Source organism: Vulpes lagopus, chromosome 5 (assembly GCF_018345385.1).
Source record: "Vulpes lagopus strain Blue_001 chromosome 5, ASM1834538v1, whole genome shotgun sequence".
Classification (NCBI taxonomy): domain Eukaryota; kingdom Metazoa; phylum Chordata; class Mammalia; order Carnivora; family Canidae; genus Vulpes; species Vulpes lagopus.
In genome coordinates, this window is record NC_054828.1 from 109,531,146 (window position 1) to 109,551,934 (window position 20,789).

The 20,789-nt window shown below is 46.3% G+C and overlaps 1 protein-coding gene across 3 annotated transcripts in view; it reads left to right on the forward strand.

Annotated features, from left to right (window-relative positions):
• Window positions 1–18,987, forward strand: part of CAPN13 (calpain 13) — a 79,778-nt gene extending 60,791 nt beyond the window's left edge. For 2 of the 3 annotated variants that reach the window (XM_041756334.1, XM_041756333.1), the window contains 8 exons: window positions 2,435–2,492; window positions 2,603–2,661; window positions 4,364–4,432; window positions 6,231–6,306; window positions 8,313–8,441; window positions 9,426–9,481; window positions 10,023–10,095; window positions 18,558–18,987. In XM_041756334.1, coding sequence (XP_041612268.1) covers window positions 2,435–2,492; window positions 2,603–2,661; window positions 4,364–4,432; window positions 6,231–6,306; window positions 8,313–8,441; window positions 9,426–9,481; window positions 10,023–10,064 — 489 coding nt within the window. In that variant the 3' untranslated portion in view covers window positions 10,065–10,095; window positions 18,558–18,987. The remainder of the gene's footprint in view (window positions 1–2,434; window positions 2,493–2,602; window positions 2,662–4,363; window positions 4,433–6,230; window positions 6,307–8,312; window positions 8,442–9,425; window positions 9,482–10,022; window positions 10,096–18,557) is intronic. The other variant, XM_041756335.1, reaches the window with a different exon arrangement.
• The last annotated feature ends 1,802 nt before the right edge of the window (window positions 18,988–20,789 follow it).

Sequence of the window (20,789 nt, forward strand, 5' to 3'; positions counted from 1 at the left end):
GTAACTAGGAGGCAGTTTAAAGGGAAATTATTCAGGCAGCCTGGGCCCAGAGGGAAAAACAAGGAAAAATGAAGAATGTGCCTGTCGTGAAAGGAATGTGTTTCAAGGAGCTGCTCAATATGGAATCAATAGTGGCCCAGGATTCAGGTCCACACATGGGCTGATTCAGAAGGCACTTCACTTGATGCAAGACAAGGTCTGTCCAGATGATTATCCCCAGCCTGTGAGCTCCCAAAGGCAGGGATGGCATCATATGCATTCCTTGTCCCCAATATCTATCACTGTCCTTGGCACAGAGAAGGTGCTCAGTCAATCTGCATTGAATTAAGACAGATTAGCTTCTCCAGAGCAGATGTCCAAACTAAGTTTACTGCCCTGAAGCAATCAGCAGGACCTAATTAGGATACCTGAGACCAGGCTTCCTTCAGGGGCAGATGGCAAAAATCCTCGACATGGTTCATGCACCTGCACATCTGAAATAAAAAATATAATTTGTCATTTGACAAATGGTACAGATTTCCTCTAATCAGGGTTTTTCCAAACAACCACCAAATGTCTCTTCATAGAGGGTAACTGGTAGCCCAGATGGGGCCTTTGTAGGAATTAAAAGACACAGAGAGCTTTGTGCCAACATGCACAGCTCGGAAGTGGAATAGGCTGAACTACACCCCCTTCTCGCCCCTTGGCTGCACACCCTTGAACAGGACTGATGTAGCATCATTCTGCACAATCTGTAAACTATCCTCAGAGGTTCTATCCTCAAAGGAAAGATGAAAGCAAAATGGGCTCACTGAGTCTTCTCTCCTGACCTCTTGTATCTGTTTAGCCTTAAGTGAATGTGATGACATGGCTCCCACTCCCATGAGTTACCTTCCTCAGCCATGACGGTGGTGATGGTATTATAACTCAGGGTCTGCCTGGGAGAAAGGAAGGACATGCTCAGCCTCTGAGTCAAGTCATGTCCATCTGTCTACCATTTACTCCATTGGCAAACATGTACCAAATACCCAGGACATGCCAAGTACCACGCTAAGCATTGGGAATGCAAAGCCTCCATCCTCAGGGATCTTATGTTGAGGTGGTGGAGACAGATATGCAATTCTTTGGGTATTTGTTTAAGGCAACCCTCATCTCCATTCCTATCCTCATCTTCTCAAGCATTTTGGTGGTTCCTAGATGCAGGGTCCAGGTAGGAGCTGTCCTAGGATAGAAGGAAAGAGACACGGTCCATGTCCCACAGCTACTTATATCCTAGTTGGTGACCTAGGTAAGTTAGAGTTCCTCACCAACTGCTCTGCAAGTTAGGTGACATGATTCTTTTGAGGAAAACACTCTGTTGACGGTGGGCACACAATGCTGACTTTCCTGACATAACCCACCAATGAGATGTTGGAGGGATGACCTGAGGGCCAATTTCTAACACTGGCAGCATTTTTCACGTTCTCCCCTGAGGACAGGCTGGGGGGCTGCTTTCATTTTCATCTGGGTGGTGAGGCCAATCCTGGGGACAGCATGCCTGGCAGTCTATGGGGTGCCTGTTCTCGGAAGAACCCAACAAAACACCTTCTTCCACCTGACCCAATCCCACTCTACAAAGCCACTTGCTGAGGGACCTCACTTCAGCTCCTTCCCCCATGCAAAGCTCTCCCAGGGTGCTGATGACCCATCGTCTCCCCAGCTTTTAGCAGCCCGCACGTAAGAAATGGCCACGCACAGCATGGCTCTGCTTCTCTGTGGAATCATCATGGAACACACTGCCCATAAAGCTGCTCAACGTCCCTAGTAGAAAATTGAATGCAGCTAACAACTTCAGAAGTTTAGGCTAGGAAAAGTTTCTCTTCCCTCAGCCTCCATTGCTTCCTGTTTTTAATCCAAAGAAAAGCCATGTCTTCCTCTTTGCCTCAGTGGCTAGGAAGACTAATGCTAAGTGATGTGCTCAACTAGAGCAGCTTCTCTTAGCCTAGATTCCTGACACTTTCATTCTCTTCTATCTGTGCGAGCACACATACATGCTCATGCTCACGCTGACACACAATAGTCCTATTTTCTCTCCATCCCTCTCTGGATGCAGATGGGGAAACATACCTACAGGGCTGCGTTGATTCATTCAACACACCTCCTGAGAGGCTCCCAAGAGCCGGGTATGGTGAGGAGGAAGCAACTCCTGCTTTCAGTCCAATAATAAAAGAAGAAGTCAATGCAAGGTGACCCACACGTGGTAGCAAAGGTCAGGAGTGATGAGCACTACAGGCCTTCAGGGGAGGGAGCATCACCATGATCTGGAGCAATTGGGAAAGGCTTCATGACAGGCTGGATGGGTGCGGAACAGGAACAAAGGGCTTAGAAGTGTGAGGACTTCTACAGAGTAAGGCAGGCGTGCCCCTCAACTCCTGGACACACATGGATTCTTGCATTCTTCTCTTGTTCGGATCAGGGACTGTACATAGATGCCACCCAGCTTCAGAACCTTCTCAACCAGGAGTTTCTCAAAGGTAAGGTCAGACCCACAGGCCTACTGGTCCCAACCTCATCCCCACTGCTGAGCTAGTCTAGTGTCACCCCCACCCCTGACATTTCCATTTTCCCTGTTCTCCACCCCCAGGAACTTCAGGGGACACATTCTCTTTGGATGAGTGCCGGAGCATCGTGGCTCTGATGGATGTATCCTTTGCTGTGCACCACCCCCTCCCCCACACTCCTGCAGCTCTAAGAGCCCATCTGCTCTGTGGGCTTCCCTGGGGGTCTAATTAGGATGTTAGGAACGCTTTTCACTCGCAGTGTTTTCTCCTCTTTGGTTCTAAGGGCTCACCAAAGAGCCTGGGTTCCTGTGGATTCTATGCTGACCCACCACCTCTCCTGAACAATCACAGCAACAGTGTCAACGGTTACCAACTACCAGGCATCTTGGCATGCCAAGAATAGTACTGGGATATCCACTTTTCCTTGTAGTTCTTGCAATAACCCTTAGATAGAAGAAGTATGATCCCTCACAGGAAAGAGAGGGAAGTCCAGAGAGGCTAAGCAGTTTGTTAAGTAATCACACAGCCAGTCAGAATTTGTGCCAGGATTTGAAGAGTGTTCAGCCCCCCAAAATCTGTGTCCTAACATCATTCTGTACTACCTTCTGGCAGCACCAATGGGGGCTGTTTTCCTCCCACCCCTCCCCTTAACCACCGGGTGGGTCTTCACTTTCCTTATTCAACAAGCCCCAACTCAGTAAAGATAACAACCTCTGAAACTTGGAGAAAACACCCCAGTCTACACAGCAGCTGTACCCCGTTAGTGCAGAGGCCCGGGCTGGAGCAGTCCGTGGGCAAGAGTGGCCGGGCTGGGGATCGAACCCAGGGTTCCCGACTCCTGTCCTGACTGCCCCCCCACAGTGAGCCAATTCTCCCCAGGAGAGACTGGCGCCCAGCTGCACCCTGGGCTCTTCCCTGGGTGTCTGCGGCCTCCCTGGGGTGAGACAGATCCCTGGCTCCTCCACGGTTAACAAGGCCCAGTTGGGAGGAGGCCGTGGTCGAGCCAGAGGGCCTCTTGAGAAATCATAAATCAGGCCCCATCTCCGCTGGCCATGGCTTGGAATCACCCGGAGACACTGCCCATGCCCTGTGGGTGAATCAGAGTGGCCCGCGGCCCCCCACAGCTCTGGACAGGTAACCCTGGGCGAGGGGCTGTCTGCCAGGCCCCTGCAAAGGCAGGTCTGTGCCCCCCCTCCCGCCCACCGCTCCCCACCAGCAACTCCGAGGATGGGTTCTTCTCCTCACATTAGCTCTCATTAAACCCACTGTACTCCTCCGGGGTGAGCAGGGCTGGTTCTTGCGCCTTCCTTCCGCTCACGTGCACCCTGGTGCTGCTTCGGGGGCTGCAGTGAGCCCTCGTGCTCCTCCCTCCTCTCCCCTGCCAGGGACCCCACTTCTCCTGCTGCAGGCCTTCTGGGCTCTGTCTTCCCCTGGCTGCGAGGGATGCTGACCCCCCTTTTCTCGGGGCTGTTTTCTCCTTCTGGTTGTCCATTTTCCTTTGTAAAATAAAACGAAGCCAGGTCCCCACAGACAGTGGGGCTGGCTGGGGTGGGGCCACATCCAGGTGACACTGGGCTGATGGTGTTACTAGTTTTTTTTTTTTTTAAAGATTTTATTTATTTATGTATTCATGAGAGAGGGGCAGGCTCCATGCAGGGAGCCCAACGTGGGACTCGATCCCAGGTCCCTAGGATCAGGCCCTGGGCTGAAGGCGGCGCTAAACCGTTGAGCCACCTGGGCTGCCCAAGATGGTGTTACTAGTTGATGGATGGACCTGCTTCTGGCTCTGTCGCGGGGCTTCTGCTCCTTGCATGCTGCACAGTTAACTCTTAACTCCCCACCAGCTGAATACGAATGGGCGGCTCGAGCAAGAGGAGTTTGCGAGGCTCTGGGGCCGCCTTGTCAGCTGCCTGGTACGGGCATGTTCTCTTTTTGTCCAGCTTAGCAAATATCTACTGGGTGCCCCACATGCACAAGGTTGAGGGCTGTGAAAGAAGAGGAGCCCTGCCCTGCCCTCAAGCAGGCTCTCGTTTTGTTCAGGGAGACTACACACACCACTAGGAGACACAAGGCAGTGCCCGAGCAGGGGAGGAACGCTCTAGGAGGTTGAAGGAGAGAGGGGTCACCATGAACTGTGGCTAAGGCCGCCAGCTAGCATCGCCCTCCCCACTTCTCCCCTGGCTCCCTGAGACATTCCCCCCAGTACACTTGTTCATCTCCCTCCCTTTCTGTCCATCTGCCAGTTAGGACAAAATCACAGAGGTAGCCTCAGCATGGCCTCACCATTGTTCCCAGGACAAGGTCTAACCTCATCAGCGGTGTGCACAACATCCTTGAGCTGGGACCCTACTTTGGGGTCCAGGAGGAGTCTTCGTATTTATCCCACTCGCTCCTTTAGACACCAGCTGTGATACTCTGAGGCTGGCCAGGACCGTTCACCCCAACAGTCCAGCCTTAAGAGTCGCTTCCTGTGAGGTTTCACCTGCCGCTAGGCCCAAGTTACTTCCCTCTCAGCTTCTAATGCTTGAACCCACAATAATGTGATAAAGTGTTCCCATGGGGCTATACAAGGATGTATCACCTGTCCCTGGCAGGGTCATTTGGCTTCTCACAGGGCATTGTAATGGCTGGTATGTCTCCCACCCACCATTAGACTGCAGGGCAGGGGCTTCCTCACATTCATCTGCTTCCCCCAGCATCTTTCTTAGTGTCTAGTATACAGCAGGCACTCAAAAATGCTGAACAAATGACCAAACTAATGATTTACCAAACGAGTGAATCCCAGTTGAGAGCTTTCTTTAGACTCACCAAAACCAAATAAGGCCAGCCCAAACTCGTTCTTGGGCTGCTAGTTCATAGTAACTGTCGCCCTGTGGGCCTGGGTCACACACCTGCTGGGGGTAGGTTGCCTTGGAACAACTCCTGCGGGGCGGCTGAACAGAGGCCCAGATGGGAAGCCTGAGTCTGGTCGTGTGGCGACTGCATGCTTCCTCCCAGCAAGTCACCTGTCCGAGCTCCTATTTGTCACCCAGGAAGTGTGGTGTTGATCAGGATTCTGATGAAAACCAGGGAGAGATAGAAAAGTCCAGGATGCACAGAGAGCCACCATCTCCTGGGGCTGGGCCAGGACCCAGGACACAGCACCCACCTGCCTGCTATACAAGCACGCACTACCGTGCAAGGCATGTTCCTAAGCTCTTTGTAACGATGTGCTCCTTGCCCCTAGCAGCAGTCCTGTAAGGCAGGGCAGGTACTGTACTTGGTGCTGTGCTGCAGGTAGGGAAACCGAGGCCTGGAAAGATTAAGTCACTCGAGACTAAGTCATTTAAACCCAGTGGTTTGGTTGCAAAATCTGTGCTTTTAACCACCACCTGAAGCAGTCTTGAGCGCTCTACACCTCCTGAATGCAGCAAGCTGCCACGTGTCAGGAGCCCAATCTAGGAGGTAGGGAAGGAAAGAAAGGAGGTTGGGAGAGAGGAACCCCCAGCCCCACAGTGGGCTGCCAGGGTGGTTGGCTTCACCAGGCAGAGCCCACTCCTGCCTCCCCGGGCGCTGAGCTGAGCTGGCTCTGAGCTGGAGCCACTCCTGGGGTATTGAAGCAGTCTCCAGGGATTAAAAAAGGGATTTCTAGAACCCCTCTCTACCCGGGACTTCCTCTTTAAGGTGACCGAGGGCACTCATATGGACTTCTTGCTTCCTTTCCCAAATCAGAGTGTTTTCCAGATCATCCAGAAGCGCTCTGGAGTTTTTCTGGGTTTGGATTTGTGGAAGGCTATGACGGATACAGGTAAAGCAGGGGCCTCTCAGTGCCGTCATGATCGGGGCAGCGGTAATGGTGGGGTGTGTGTGTGTGTGTGTGAGAGAGAGAGAGAGCAGTGCCCACCACTCACGTGCTGTAGGCAAGGCTGGTGCAGGAGAGCTGGGTGTTCAGGAGAGAGCGGATGTCAGCCTCGGTGTTCTCCCTTGATTTCCACCAGCTTCTGTGGGCTTCTAGGCTCAGGACTCAGACACCATCCTCCCCAACCTGAGATCTCCTGTGCCAGTCAGTTTTCCCAATTACCTTTTGTCTCCAAACGGCTCTGTGTGAAAATCACCCCACATCACTGATATCCCACCAGAACTCAAGCTTGCTTTAGAGACACTTCCATCCCAACATGTGGGCTGTCAGGGTTAAACACCCATGAGCAGGTGGATGTGCTCTCCTCACAGGAGTTTGGAGCCAAGTACAATCAAATGACATGTGTGTACTTCAAGAAGGCAAGAGCATTCTGTCCCGGGATGATGATAAGGAGACTGTAGGGTGCCTAAGAGCTTCAGGGTTCAGGAGAACTCGTACTTATGTCATCTTGTTTAATTGTCTGAGTTACTCTGTGAGCAAGAGTCATTGTCTGTCCTGTGCCAGTGGAGGAAATGGATCACCAGAAGGTTAAGTCAGGAAACACATCTTCCTGGAGAAAATGTAGGATCAGATTCCATTAGGTAAATGATGGGAGGAGAGGCTCCATGGTTCCTCCTCCTACGGCTCCCAGAGGGGAGGGCAGGGAGAAGCATCTTCCTACCTTAGCATCTGTTCTCCCCTTAATTCTTCATAGCAGAGAGCGGTGGTTCTCAAACTCAAGTGTGCACTGGAACCATCTGGAAGCTTGCTAAAGCACAGATTGATGAGCTTCATCCCTCACCCCAAATCTCTGATTCAAGAGGGCTTGAGTGGGGCTCAAGAATCTGTATTTCTAAGGGGTTTCCAAGGGAGGCTGATGCCCTTTGTCTGGAGACCGTACATTGAGAACCCTTGAATAGTTACAGAAAGATGAAATCGTATAGGAGACCGCACTAATGACTCCAGAATAATAAAAGGGAGACAGATAGAGAAGAGTTGGAATCCAACTAGAAATTCTCCAAGGACCAAGTAGATAACTGAAAGGGGTAATGGAGTTAACCGTAAGAAAAGAGGGTGATTTTTGAATGTGACAAGCTCGAGAGTGCAGGCCTATCTAACCAAAGGCATTCAAATTCATATTTTATTAATGCTGCTGGAGAAACCAGATATCTTTGGTGCATGAGGCCCAAGGACCACCAGGCTCACCCCCTTGACGGATGGTTTGGCTTGCAAGGGTCTGCTTGTCCTCCAGAGCTTGTAGACATGGCCATCTGCCAGTTTGCTGTTGTCTGCTTTGGGGTTGGTGCCTCCTGGAGCTCGTAACTAGAGGTGCAAGACAAGCAGGCCTGAAGAAACCAAGGTGCCTGTGTGTTGCCCACCTGTAGCCACCCTCTGAGCATGGTCTCCTCTCTGAGGACCAGCTTCTTTCCTGATCTACCAACTTAGGACTAAATCTCCCACTTCAGGAACCAACTTGCTCACACTAGCAGCATTTCATACCTAAGACCCACAGGCAGTCCTGGGGTTGAGAAACAAGGTCATTTTAAGGTCACCAGCAGAGAGAGGCCTGACAAAGGCAGGGCTGGGAGCTTCTAGGTGTTCTGGAAGCTCCCAGTTCACATGGGAATTATCCAATGATTGTGAAGGCTGAAGTCTCCAGAGCAGTCAGTGTCTTGACTATCTGAAGTTGGTATCTGGCCAAACTCTAGTACAGTGTCACTGGGGCCCAGCAGCCAACAAGAAGGAGGCAGCTAGAGAACCAAGAAGTGGACTGAATGAGCCCCTGAGCCAAACTGAATAGGGAACGGTGGTGGAAGGCCACCACTCCGGGAAGGTTGCTCAGACTTGGCACATCAGAGGACCAGACCTGCTAGCACCCAGCCTCCTCCCACTCACTCACCCACCCTGTGGCCCAGATTTCCTTGCAGGGACCTCCATCAGCAATGAACTACTGGATCTCATGATCCTCCGGTACAGTGACAACAGCGGCCGGGTCAGCTTCCCTAGCCTGGTCTGCTTCCTGTTGCGACTTGAAGCCATGGCAAGTAAGTGTCACCTGGGGGACATCCTGGAGACCTTTGCAATGACCAAAAAACACAGGAGAGGATCAGGAATGCACTTCTGCCCCAAGGCCTGGGCAAGACCTCAGGTGCAGGGTGGGCTGGGGTCTTGCTCCAAGAGGCAGAGCCAACATTAGCCTGTGTAATGGTGGAGTTGGCTGGGTCCCCTGGGTCCCTTCTACACTCTTTCTGTCCAGGACATTCCCTTATCTCAGGTCTCTCATTTCCTCATCACCGTACTTACTGCCTCTTTCAGGAACAGGTTATTTTAACTCACTGAGTTCCCTCTCCATGTTGTTTATGATTTAAACCTACTCCATAGTCTTGCGATGGATGATTGGGGTCTCTGCTGAAGGAATTCACACACAAGTGAATAGGTGAGGGCAGGAGGCTCCAGAAATTCAACTATGTATGTCAGATGTTTGGATACTTCTTAGAAGCCTACCCTTTTTTTTTTTTCAATGAAGTCCTATGTAAAACCCCAAGCCATAATATATCTCGAGAGTTGTGTTGGGGTAGAAGTGGGGTCTTGCCTTATCCTAATCCTCACCCCATTCCTAGCAAGAGGCACCTCTGTAAACTCCACAGCTCTGAGCCAAATAGTTAATAAAGACTGAGAGAACAGAGCCCTGGAAGCATAAAAAAAAGAAGGACGAGGCATAAACCTCCAGAGATTTCTCAGTTGGACAAGGGAGCTTCCTGAAACTGTGCCCATGGAATACTTTATAACACAGACCCACATATCTCCTCAGCCATATACAGAAAAGTGCAGAGTGCAAGGGCACTAGAAGAGGGAGAGGTGAGTGAGGACCAGAGCAGTCAGAGAAAGCTGTCCCATAGGTGTGGGGTTTGGCTGAGAAGAGACAAGGAGGGAGGCCAGGCACACTGGAGAGAATGAGAGAGTACGCAGAAACACCGTGTTTGCTTTCATTTCCCTTGGCCTCTCCTGATTCCTCTCTTCCTCTTTAGAGACTTTCCAGAACCTCTCCAAGGATGGAATAGGACTCTACCTGACAAAAATGGAGGTGAGGTACCTTCCTGTCCCAGACACAGGGCACAGTCTCAGGCCACCTCTCCTCCTGATTCCAAGGAGCATTTTTCTCCCTGGGGATATTGGATAGTCTGTCAAAGGCCAGCCAAGCTGCCGGCCCCCCTGCCTCCAATTACTGCCTTTATATATTGCTGGCTGCCAAGGCTGCTTTAGGATCTTGGCAGACAGATTTTATTTTTTTCCAATAGCTTAATAAAGCAGAGGATTATGTGGGAGTCATAAATCCAGGAGGGAACTGAAGAACACCTGCTGAGCTCACTGTACATTAAACTTACTCCCAGTGAGCTTTAGAAAGAGCCTCCTGGCCCAGCCAGCTGGTCAACCCCAGCTATCCCTCTCACTGTCTAGCTACTCAAGTAGCAAAAGATACACTATAATGGGGGACTTGAGGCTTCCTTCTGGGGTGGAATTAGCTGGAAATGTTGAGATCTCTGAGACTAGACTGAGAGGGAAGAGGGTACCATTTTTCCTGCTCTGTATTAAGCGAACGGATTTAAAGCTATGTCATAATGAAGATGCTTATTTCTCAGTGGATGAACCTGGTCATGTACAACTGAAGCAAGGAGTAGAGCAGACCCCAGAGTCCAGGTAAGACATGGCAGCTCTAGAATCATTTCCTTCTAGGAGCACATTTCCTCGTCTCCTCCAAGACTGCACACTAGACTCTTGCCCTGGAAACAGCCTCCCTAGAGATTATAGAGTCCTTATCTGTGTGAACCAATGCTCAACCTCTCAGGGCCCCTGAATTTCAAAGCCAATGCTGTAGGCTTCAGCCAAGCCATGGATCGAATGAGCAGTGGGCATTTATGAAAGAGTGTGGCCTGAAAGTCATGAGTGAGAGATTTAGAATTCTTACTTATTCACTTATTTTTATTGAGCTATAATTGACATTTAATAATGTATTAGTTTTAGGTATACAATATAATGATCTGATATATGTATATATTGTGGAGTGATCACCACAGTAAGTCTGGTTAACATCCATCACTGCACACAGTTACACATTTTTTTCCTTGTGACAAGAACTTTCATGATTTACTCTTAGCAACTTCCAAGTACATATGCAATACAGTATTGTTGACTATAGTCACAGCTCTGAACATCACATCCCCAGGACTTAATTATCTTATGATTGGCAGTTTGTACCTTTAGACCATCTTTTGCCCACCCTTCCACCTCCTACTTCTAGGAACCATCGATCTGTTCTATCTATGAGTTTTGTTTTTACATTCCACATATAAGTAAGATCATACAGCATTTGTCTTTCTCTGATTTATTTCACTTACCATAATGCCCTCAAGGTAGGTCACTCCGTGTTGTCCTTTTCTGTGACTGAATAATATTTCTTTGCATATAAAATAGATTTTCATCATCCATCCATCTGTTTGGTGGACACTTAGGTTGTTTCCATGTCTTGCCTGTTGTAAGTAATGCTGCAGTGAACATGGGCTGCACATAACTTTTTAAGTCAGTGTTTTTGCTTCCTTCAGATAAATACCCAGAAGTAGTTGCCAGATCATATGATAGTTCTACTGTTAATTTTTTGAGGGACCTCCATACTGTTTTCAACAGTGGCTGCATCAATTTACAGCCCCATCAAGAGTACACGAGGGTTCCCTTTTCTCTACAGCCTTTGCGAACACATGTTATATCTTGTCTTTTCTCAAATAGCCATTCTAACCCGTGTGAGGTGATAACTCACTGTGGTTTGGATTTATACTTCCCTGATTACTAGAATGTTCTACCTTTTCATGCACCTGTAGACATTTGTATGTCTTCTTTGGAAAAATGTCTCTTGGTCTTACTTGATTATTTTTGCTTTTGTCGCTTTGGCTTTTGGTGTCAAATCCAAAAAGTCATTGCCAGTACCCATGTCAAGGAGCTTATCCCCAATGTTTTCTTCTAGGAGTTTTATGGTTTCAGGCCTTACATTCAAGTCTTTAATCCTTTTTTTTTTAGTTGGTTTTTGTATGTGGTGTAAAATAGTGGCTCAGTTTCATTCTATAATTCTTAATTTGAAATTCCAAAGAGGAAAGGAAGGCAATCACTCATCACAGGAAAGGCTAATGTGTGGAGCAGTAGAAATGATCAGACCCTGGGGACATGAGAACTGGGTCCAGCCTCAGATCTACCATTGCCTCACTGTGCAGCTGTTCACACATCTGTAGGCATCATCAACATCTATACCTCTAGCATAAGTGTGCTGAAAAATTAATGCCCATGTCACATTTCTTCTACATGATTATTTTCAGGGAACAGACTCTAGAGATACATAGTCCATACCCCACACTACTTTAACAGCAGCCCCAACAATCTGCCAGAACCTTCCAGGACTGGGGTGCTCAAAATTTTGTGTTCCCCCTTGTTGGATATTTCCAGGTGTTAGGTGTTTTTTGTTGTTTTGTTTTGTTTTGTTTTGTTTTTAATCTTGAGGCAACAATCTATTTCCCTGGAACTTCCCCCCCATGCTTCAAGTTCTACTCTGGACCACTGTAGAAAAAAGACTGCACGTGCCAGACCTTCACACACTTGCAGATAGCTCTGCTGCCTCACCAAAGCCTGTTTTTTTTACTTAGTACTCTTGATTCTTATCTGAGACCTATTGGTGGCCTTTTCTATATGCCAATGTCCCTTTGAAATACACAGTTCTGCTATGTAGCAGTCTTGTAATCAGCATATTTGGGGACCCTATAATTTTCGCAGGGCATTTGTTGAATTTCCCAACTGTGTACCTTGAAATCAAGAGACAGACACTCTCTCCATAAAGAAATGATATTTTAGCATTAATATTTCCTGATGAACTCTTGGTGCTTCTTAATAAATACAAGTTAACAAACATTCGGAGATCAAAGTTAATTAGATTCACCTGTATTTTCTTGAATTCTCCTTTCATTTCTTTTTAAAAATAGGGCATTTGAGTATTTCCCATTTCTAGTCTGCCTGATTCCCTATTCCAATCTGCATGCTTTCTAATGTCAGGAATGATTCTTCAATTGTATCTTTAAGCTAATTTAGCATGCAGGACCTAAAGCTTGAACTTTTAAAATAACTGGACTGTTTCTCATTATCCTCCCTCCTGTATAGGGTCCCAATTCCCTCTCAACTAATTTTTCTATACTTCCTGTTCTGAACATTGTGTAAGAAGGAAGTATAATATAAGATGCATGGTTATGTGTGTTTCAGTCTCTTTCATTAACACCTGTCATCATCATCCCTAAGAGTGCTCCCTATCTTCCTTATTAATCACTGCCCTCTGACATCATATTCTTAAAGTAGATCCACTCACTCTTGGGTGATGGGTTGCTATGCAGAATTGGAGGCAGGAAGATAAAGAAGTTCTGCTTCCAAATCTACAAACTCACCTTCATCTATAACCATCTCCCACCTTCCTCCTGTTGTGCTAGAGGGCGTATGTCTCTGAGGATGTTCTGGATCTCATTACCTTCTCCCTTCATAAGGACCCAATAGAATGAATTCTCTCCTCTCTATTCTGAATACTAAATCTCTCATCTGGAGTCTTCCAACTCCCGTCAAAACATGCTTATTCTCTAAATTTCCTCCATCTCCTATTCCCTTCCAGCTACAACTCCCTCTCCTCCCTTTACAACCAAATTTCATATAAGAGCTAATTGTCTCCACATCTTCACCTCCCACATCCCCCTCCAAATTACTTCAATTTGGATTTCTCAGACATCATCTCTCTCCCTGACTTTTGCATTGGCCCCCTATCTGATTTTCCTATATCCACTTCCTTCGCTCAAGTTAATTTCCTACAGTCTAAGCACACTTTTTAAAATTCACATCCAATCATTGCATTCCCCTTGTTAAAACCCTTCAACATCTTCCTATCTACTATTCAGGAAAAGTCTAAAGTCATGAACGTGGCCTGTATCACCTGGCCTCTGCCCACTTACCTAACCATACCTTGCATCTCTCCTTCCTGCATTCTACTTCCACCATGCCAGCATTACCTTTTTTCCCTCCAATGTTTCATTCTTTTCCCAATCTCAGGTCCTTTGCCCCTACTGTCTGCTCAACCCTAGGGTTAGTTATATAAGTCCTGATCTTTCATGTCTTAACCGCATTGGGTTCTCATATTATTTACTCACTATCACACTGCCTGGATCATGACATTCAGAACCCTTTATTGTTGTAGTTACCCACTCATTATGTTTTCTAGGGCTTTATTGAAATGTGATCCACACATCATATGGTTTATCCATTTGCGATATAGAGTTCAGTTGCTTTCAGTGTAGTCACAGAGCCATGCAACCATCACCACAATATAATTTTAGAACATTTTTGATCACCACACAAAGGAACCCCATGTCCAACAGCAGTCACTTCCTATGTTTGCTCTACCCTCTAGTCCTGGGAAACCACTAATCTGCTTTCTGAATCTATCGATTTCCCTGTTCTGGACAGTTTACATAATTGGAGTCCTGTAACATGTGATCTATTTCTTTCAACCATGTGGTAGTATGTATCAAGATTTCATTTCTTTTTAGTGCCAAATGATGTTTCATTTTGTAAGTATACCATCTTTTATTCATCCATTCATCGGTTGATGGACATTTATTTAGGTTGCTTCTACTTTCTGCCTGTTGTGGATAATTCTGCTATGGTTGTTTGTATACAGGTTTTTGCATGGATGTGTTTTCATTTTGCTTGTGTGTATACTGAGGAGTGGAATTGCTGGGTCATGATAACTCTTGTGGTAACATTTTTAGGGAATGCTTTCCAAAGCCATTGCACCATTTTGCACTCCCACCAGCAGTGGATGAGAATTCTGACTTGTCTGCATCCTTGCCAACTTGTCATTTTTATTATAGCCGTCCTACAGAGTGTAAAGTGAGAGCTCATGGTGGTTTTGGTTTGCAGTTCCTTGACTGCTCATGATGTTGAACATCTTTTCAGTGCTACTGACCATTTGTATATCTTCTTTGGAGAAATGTCTATTCAGGTCCTTTGTTCATTTTTAAATTGGTTTCTTTAACTTTTTTTAACCTACTTGTCAGAGTTCTTAATATATATAATATATTATTATATATAATATATATATAATATATATTATTATATATATATAATATATATATTCATTCTAGTTATAAGTCCCTTATCACCTATTTTCAAAGATTTTCTTGCATTGTAGGTTGTCTGTTAAGTTTCTTGATTATATCATTTATAGAACACAAGTTTTTAATTTTGATGAAGCCCAATTTACCTACTTTTTTGTGTCACTTAAAACTTTTAGTGTTATATACAAGAAATCATTACCTCAGCTAAGATCATGAATGTTTACTCCTGTATTTTTCTCCTAAAAGTTTTCTAATTTATCTAATACATTTAGGTATTTGATCCTTTCTGAGGTATTTTTTTTACATGGTGTGATGTAAGAGTCCAACTTCATTCTTTTGCAAGTGTATATCCAATTGTCCCAGCACTGCTTGTTGAAAAGACTCTTCTTTGCCCCATTTTATTGTCTTAGCACCCTTTTCAAAAGTCAATTTATCATAATGTAAGGCTTTATTTCTGAATTTCCATTATGTTCCATTGATCTATATGTCTGTCCTTATGCCAGTACCACATTGTGTTGATTACTATAGTTTTGTAGTAAGTTTTGAAATCAGGAAGCATGAGTCTTCCAGCTTGGTTTCCTTTTTCAAGATTGCTTTGGTAATTCTGGGTTCCTTGCATTTACATATGAATTTTAAGATCAACTTGACAAATTTTGCAGGAAAAAAAAGGCAGCTGAGATTTTGATAGCAATTACATAAATCTGTAGATCAATCCAGAGAGTATTGTCAACTTCACAATCTAAAGCTTTCTGGTCTGCGAACATGAGACTTCTCTCCATTGTTTTAGATTTTTATTTCTTTCAGCAACGTTTTATTCTTTTCACTGTAGAAGTTCTACACTTCCTTAGTTCAATTTATTCCTAAGTATTGTATTTTTGATGCTATTATAAATAATATCACTTTCAGATGTTTCATTGCTAATATATAGAAATAAAATTGATTTTTGTATATTGATCTTACATTCTTCTACCATGCTGAACTCATTTATTAGTTCTAATGGTTTTTAGGGGATTCCTTAGGGTTTTATATCCACAAAATCATGTCATCTGTAGAACTGCAAGTAGTTTTATGTCTTCCATTCCAATCTGGATGCCTTTTTAATTTTTCTTACCTAATTTTCTTGGCTAGAACTTCTAGGACAATGCTGACTAAAGGTGAATAAAGCAGACACCTTTGTCTGCTTGGTGTTCCTGATGTTGGGAGAATACACTCTTACCAATAAGTATAATGTTACCTGTGGGATTTTCATAGATTCTATTTGTCAAGCTGAGGAAGTTCCCCCTCAATTTGTAGTTTGCTGATTCAACACACTTTTAATTACTTGCTTGATGTCTCTATTCCCTGCTGGACTGTAAGCTTAGGTATGTCTTTTTGTTGCTATCTCTTAGCACGCAGCAAAAAGCCTGGCATAGAGGAACCACTCAATAACAATTTCCCAAATGACTGAAAGAAATTGCCCTTTCAGGTTCATGTCTTCCTTTGTTTGTTCTTGTCCCAATTTTTATAAATGTTGTCTTCAACCCAGTTCTTCCTGCCATCAGCTATTCGTCTATTTCTTGCCTACCAGGATTACTGGAAAGCAGATAATTAACATTACCTTGTTAATCTCTAGGACGTCATGCTATATATATTTTTATAAAAGGCTTATTGTCTGACCTGTTGATCCTCTCATCCTTTTGAAAACTGCTTCCCTGAGTCCAGGGCTCATTTCAACTCTGCCCAACATCCCTTTGTTTTGCTACTATGAAGTCAAAGTTACCTTCTTCCAGGATTTCCATCACTCCCAGGTTAGCAAAGAGACTCTCACTATTGGCCAGCATCCAATCCAGAGGAAAGTTCCCTTTCCTTGTTCATCTGACCCTCTGGGCAATGAAGCTGTCACTAGAACAAGTGAAGGCCTTGTCAGATGAGCTAAGTGAGCTTTTCCCCAGAGGTTGGGGTTGCTAAAGCCTCTTCATCAGCCTGCTTAGACCCACCAGGCAAGCTGGCATGTACTCCCATTGGGAGAACACTTCTGTTCCTCTCTCTCTTATCTCCAACCCATCTGTTCTACTCTCACTTAATAAATTAGGATATAGAAGTGTGTAACCAGACAACTCCTCTTCCTCCCCTCCCATCATACCTATTTCTTTTGAATGAAGCATGTACCCCCATTGTCATACTGCAGGCAATGTTTAGGTCAAAAAATGCTAATGCTCAATGTATTGGTATATGATGCTTGGAGAATTAAGGCTATTGTTGCCCTTATCTGCTTTCAAGTCTAGAGTAACTAAGTAAGTAAATCAGTAAAGTGTAAGTCACACTCTGCTGAGAGTTTGTCTAGCTAATGTCATCTATATTCATGTTGATCTACTCTCAGTATGGTCATAAAGTGCCTTACTCTAACAAGGTTATTATTTATAACAGTTTACTACTACATGGAAGTAAACTGTCCTGAGGAATGAGCCACTTTGTCCTACTCTGCATGAAGGTGACATCTCCTATTCTGCAGACCAAAGACATTCTTTTTGAGAGCTGAGAGTCTGGGTTTGCTTCCAGGGAGGTGAAACTCTCCACTGCCTTGGCCAACATACACCTGGTGATTACTATAGAACCCAGCATATCCAGCCTTCCAAATCTGGCTTTTAAAGAGAACTGTATCCAACTAGAAAAAAAAATGACTTGAATACTCCAAGGGCATAAACCAAGAAGGAGGAAGAGTTGGCATCCAGGAAATAGGATCCAGTACTAGACCTTTCACTAACTAGGGAAGTCCCACAGAAAGAGAGAGGAAGAAGACCAACAGGGAGTAGAGTCATCTTTGGGGAAAATGGACCCAGTAGTTTATCTGATTACTTAATCATGGGTAAAATTGTGCTCGGAAGGATTTTAAAATTTTGCTGGAGAAATTTTGGAAGAATTATTAGGATAATGACAGAGACTAAGCAGATTTTTTCAATGAGGTAATTATTAACTCCTGAAGAACAAAGAGTTATAGAAAAAAAAAAGAAGTGATCCTAGAGTATTTTTTCACTCAGCAGTGAACTTGTACATACATAATTGTGATAAAATAAAAATGGAATATGGATTTAACAAAAAATGTGACATAAATATATTGGAGAATGGAGGGGAGAAGTGCAGGTATAGAATGAGTTAGGAGCACGCCAGCCCAATTTCCCAGCATAAGAAGTCAGGCAATTAATCATGGACAAGTCCAGGGGTAACTGTGCAGGCATATCACAGGGAAATATAGAGGTACACATCAAAAGAAAGAGTCAGGAAAGAGGAATTTAGGGCATGAATGGACAGGGGACTGCTGTTTTTTTCTTTCTGCCTTATTATACCGTTTTTAAATTCTACATACTAGGCTGGACTTTCATGAAAAATAAGCAAACTAGTAAATAGACGGAGAAAAGAGTTTTTAAGATTCAAGAAGAAAGAGATAGAGAAGAATCAAGTCTTGACCACAAGGCCAGGAATGTTAGCTGATTATAGTTGTAGCAAAAATGTCCACGCAAGAACATCACTTTAATCCAAGAGATGTACACTTGAGAAAAGCCGCTCTTCTACAGCAGACCTTAGCTCTGCTGAAACAGAGGAAAGAGCTGCTGTCATTCTAGGTACTCCTGGTCTCAGCCCTTCCAGCCTGCCCAGGAGGTCAGAAGAACATCTCCCAAACTTACCCTCCTTTCTGACACAGGCGCTCAGGTGCTCAGTGTGCCAGTTTGGACTAAGGACAGAGTAGGTGGTGGGTAGGGTGCCCCCGAGGAATTTTGGAGAAGGAGGTGGAGATATTCCTGCCCATTGGGGAGCCATGGAGGTGATGGAGCTGGTCCAGCCTCAACATCAGGTGGTACATACACTCCCTCTGTTGTCTCGTGATCCCAAACAGTATCTGTGGGAATGGGTCCAGGCCCCTGTGGCCACTCAAAGGAAGGCAAAGCTTCTTTACTCACCTGGCCTTCTGCATTTGAGCATCTGTGCTTTCTCTAGGACAAGCTCCCAGTGATCCCTCAAGAATCTGGCTCTCATCACAATAGTCTGCCCCTGTGATTGTGATATGATGAAACCTGCCCTGCCTGAAATGTAGTCAAAGCTGCCTTCAAGGAACCAGGGCCAAGTCTTCAGCTGGGTCAGGCCCTAGTAAGCCTGAGGTCCCAGAGCAGATCCCCTGAACACTTCAGGACACCAGCCTCGGATACCCCGGAGGATGAAGCAGATGTTCCATTGTGGGGAAGAAGGAGAGAAGCTTCATCTCAGCTGCCTCCCTCCAGTCCAATTCATTTCTAGGAAAAGCCAGAATAAGCCAGTCTGCCCACCCACAGGGTGCTGGGGGCAACATGGGAGCAGTCCGCTGGGCATTGCAAAATAATCATACTTCCTGCTGTCTGTATCCTGATTGTTTCACAGCCAAATGGCAAAATAAAGCACAGTTTCTATAAAGGTTTTGGACTCTCTGACAAGTAGGATCATAATTCTGGTTAAAAAAAATGTTTGGGGAAGGAGAAATCCAGCCAGCAAGGCCAATGTCTCCATCCCTCTTTATCCATAAAGTTCTCTCTGAAAGAGCTTGGCCCACTACAGCCTAGACGAGTTTCCAAAGAGTAACCAGACCAGATCCCACTCAGGAGAATCTGTGGTTTGAGGCCGCATTCCTGGAAGCATTCCCCAGTGGGAGAACCCTTATAAATATGTGTGTCGAGAGGACAGGAGGGCGGAGACTTTCTGAGCTGACACCATCAGAAGGCAGATGGTGTAGGGCAGGGATACGCCGTTGCAAACACCCATGCTCAGGAATAAGGTCAACATTGGGAGGCGGACTCATCCTGGTACGAAGAACAAACAGCAACTCACCTGTATCCCACAGGGCCTGATGCAAAGTGTTCATGATCATTTCAGCAGCATAGCAGGGCCAGATGCACAGCAAAGCTTGGGGTCATCTTGCCTCCTTAACCAGTAATGGTTATCAGCATGGACTTAGGAGGTAGAGCTAATGCCTGAGGACCCCGAGTCCCGGGCTGTCAGACTGCTCTCTTAAGTAAGATTCCCTGCATGCAAAACACTGGTACCAACAGATAACAGACTCTGCTAAAAACCAGGAGACGGCAGTTGGGGGGCGGCGGTTCGGTGCTGGTGCCCAAAAGAATGAATGAGCCACGTCCCGCAGGACTTCACCTGAACGTCCAGGTGGAAAACCCAACAGACCTGCACACTTTGCTGCCCCAACTACATGTCACCCCAGACTCCTGGGCCTGCTTCGGTGCTGGGAGACAAGGCCCAGGGTTGGCCATGCCCACTCTGCCTCGCTGGATTGGTGCCCATAGGACACAGAGTAATTTCCTACCTCACAGGGCTCTGCTCAAGAACCGGTCTTTAATTTTCTCTTTAACCTAACAGGATATAAGAGGAAAGTTCACTCAATTGATGAATTGAAAAGCGGGTTCTGAGCCACACTGGGGCTGGAGGGCTTGCATGGCCCTGGGGGAGGGGCCTGGCTTCTCTGCATGGAGCTGGGGGGGAACTTTGTCCCCATCTTCCCACAAGAGGGAAGGGCCTTGATCCTTAGCCCTGGCACAGGGCACACCAGGCAGCTTATGACCAGGCTGTGCCTTCCCAGGGCTCCCCACATCCTTCAGCCAAGGTCAGGAAAGTCCCCAAAGCAGGGCTGAAGACACCCTGGCTCTACCAGCTTCTCCCTATGGGTTCTGGGAGCAGGTTATGATGTCTCTGGAAATGAGACAGTGGGCAAGTGGCACAGCTGGTGCCAGAGGGATGGGGAGGGGCGGGAGCCCTCAAGGAACCAATGGGGTGGCCTCAGACCCCTACAGCCTTCACAGCTGCAGCCACTCCATGAGGGAAGCAGGGCGGCCAGGCTCTCCTTGCCATTCTAAGAGATAGCTGCCCCCCATTACAAGCGGCAGATACTAGACCGAAACCCACGTCCCCCGACTCAGCAGCTGTGCCTAGGGTGGCCCTGCCTGGAGGAGAGGACAGGCCTGCTCCTGAGCACTGAGGCTTACCCCAGTGAGGAGGAACATCTGAAAGTGGGTGCATGGACGTATGTGCACATGCACACACACATCAGGGAGGCCCAGCCCCAGAAAGCAGCATCATGTGCACACCCAGTGGCTTTGGGTGATGTCAACCTTGCTTCTACCAGAACAGCAGCGGATCCCTTTGCTGACTTCCTTCTTGCCACCTCTGGCCCTGGGGGTCAGAGGCAGG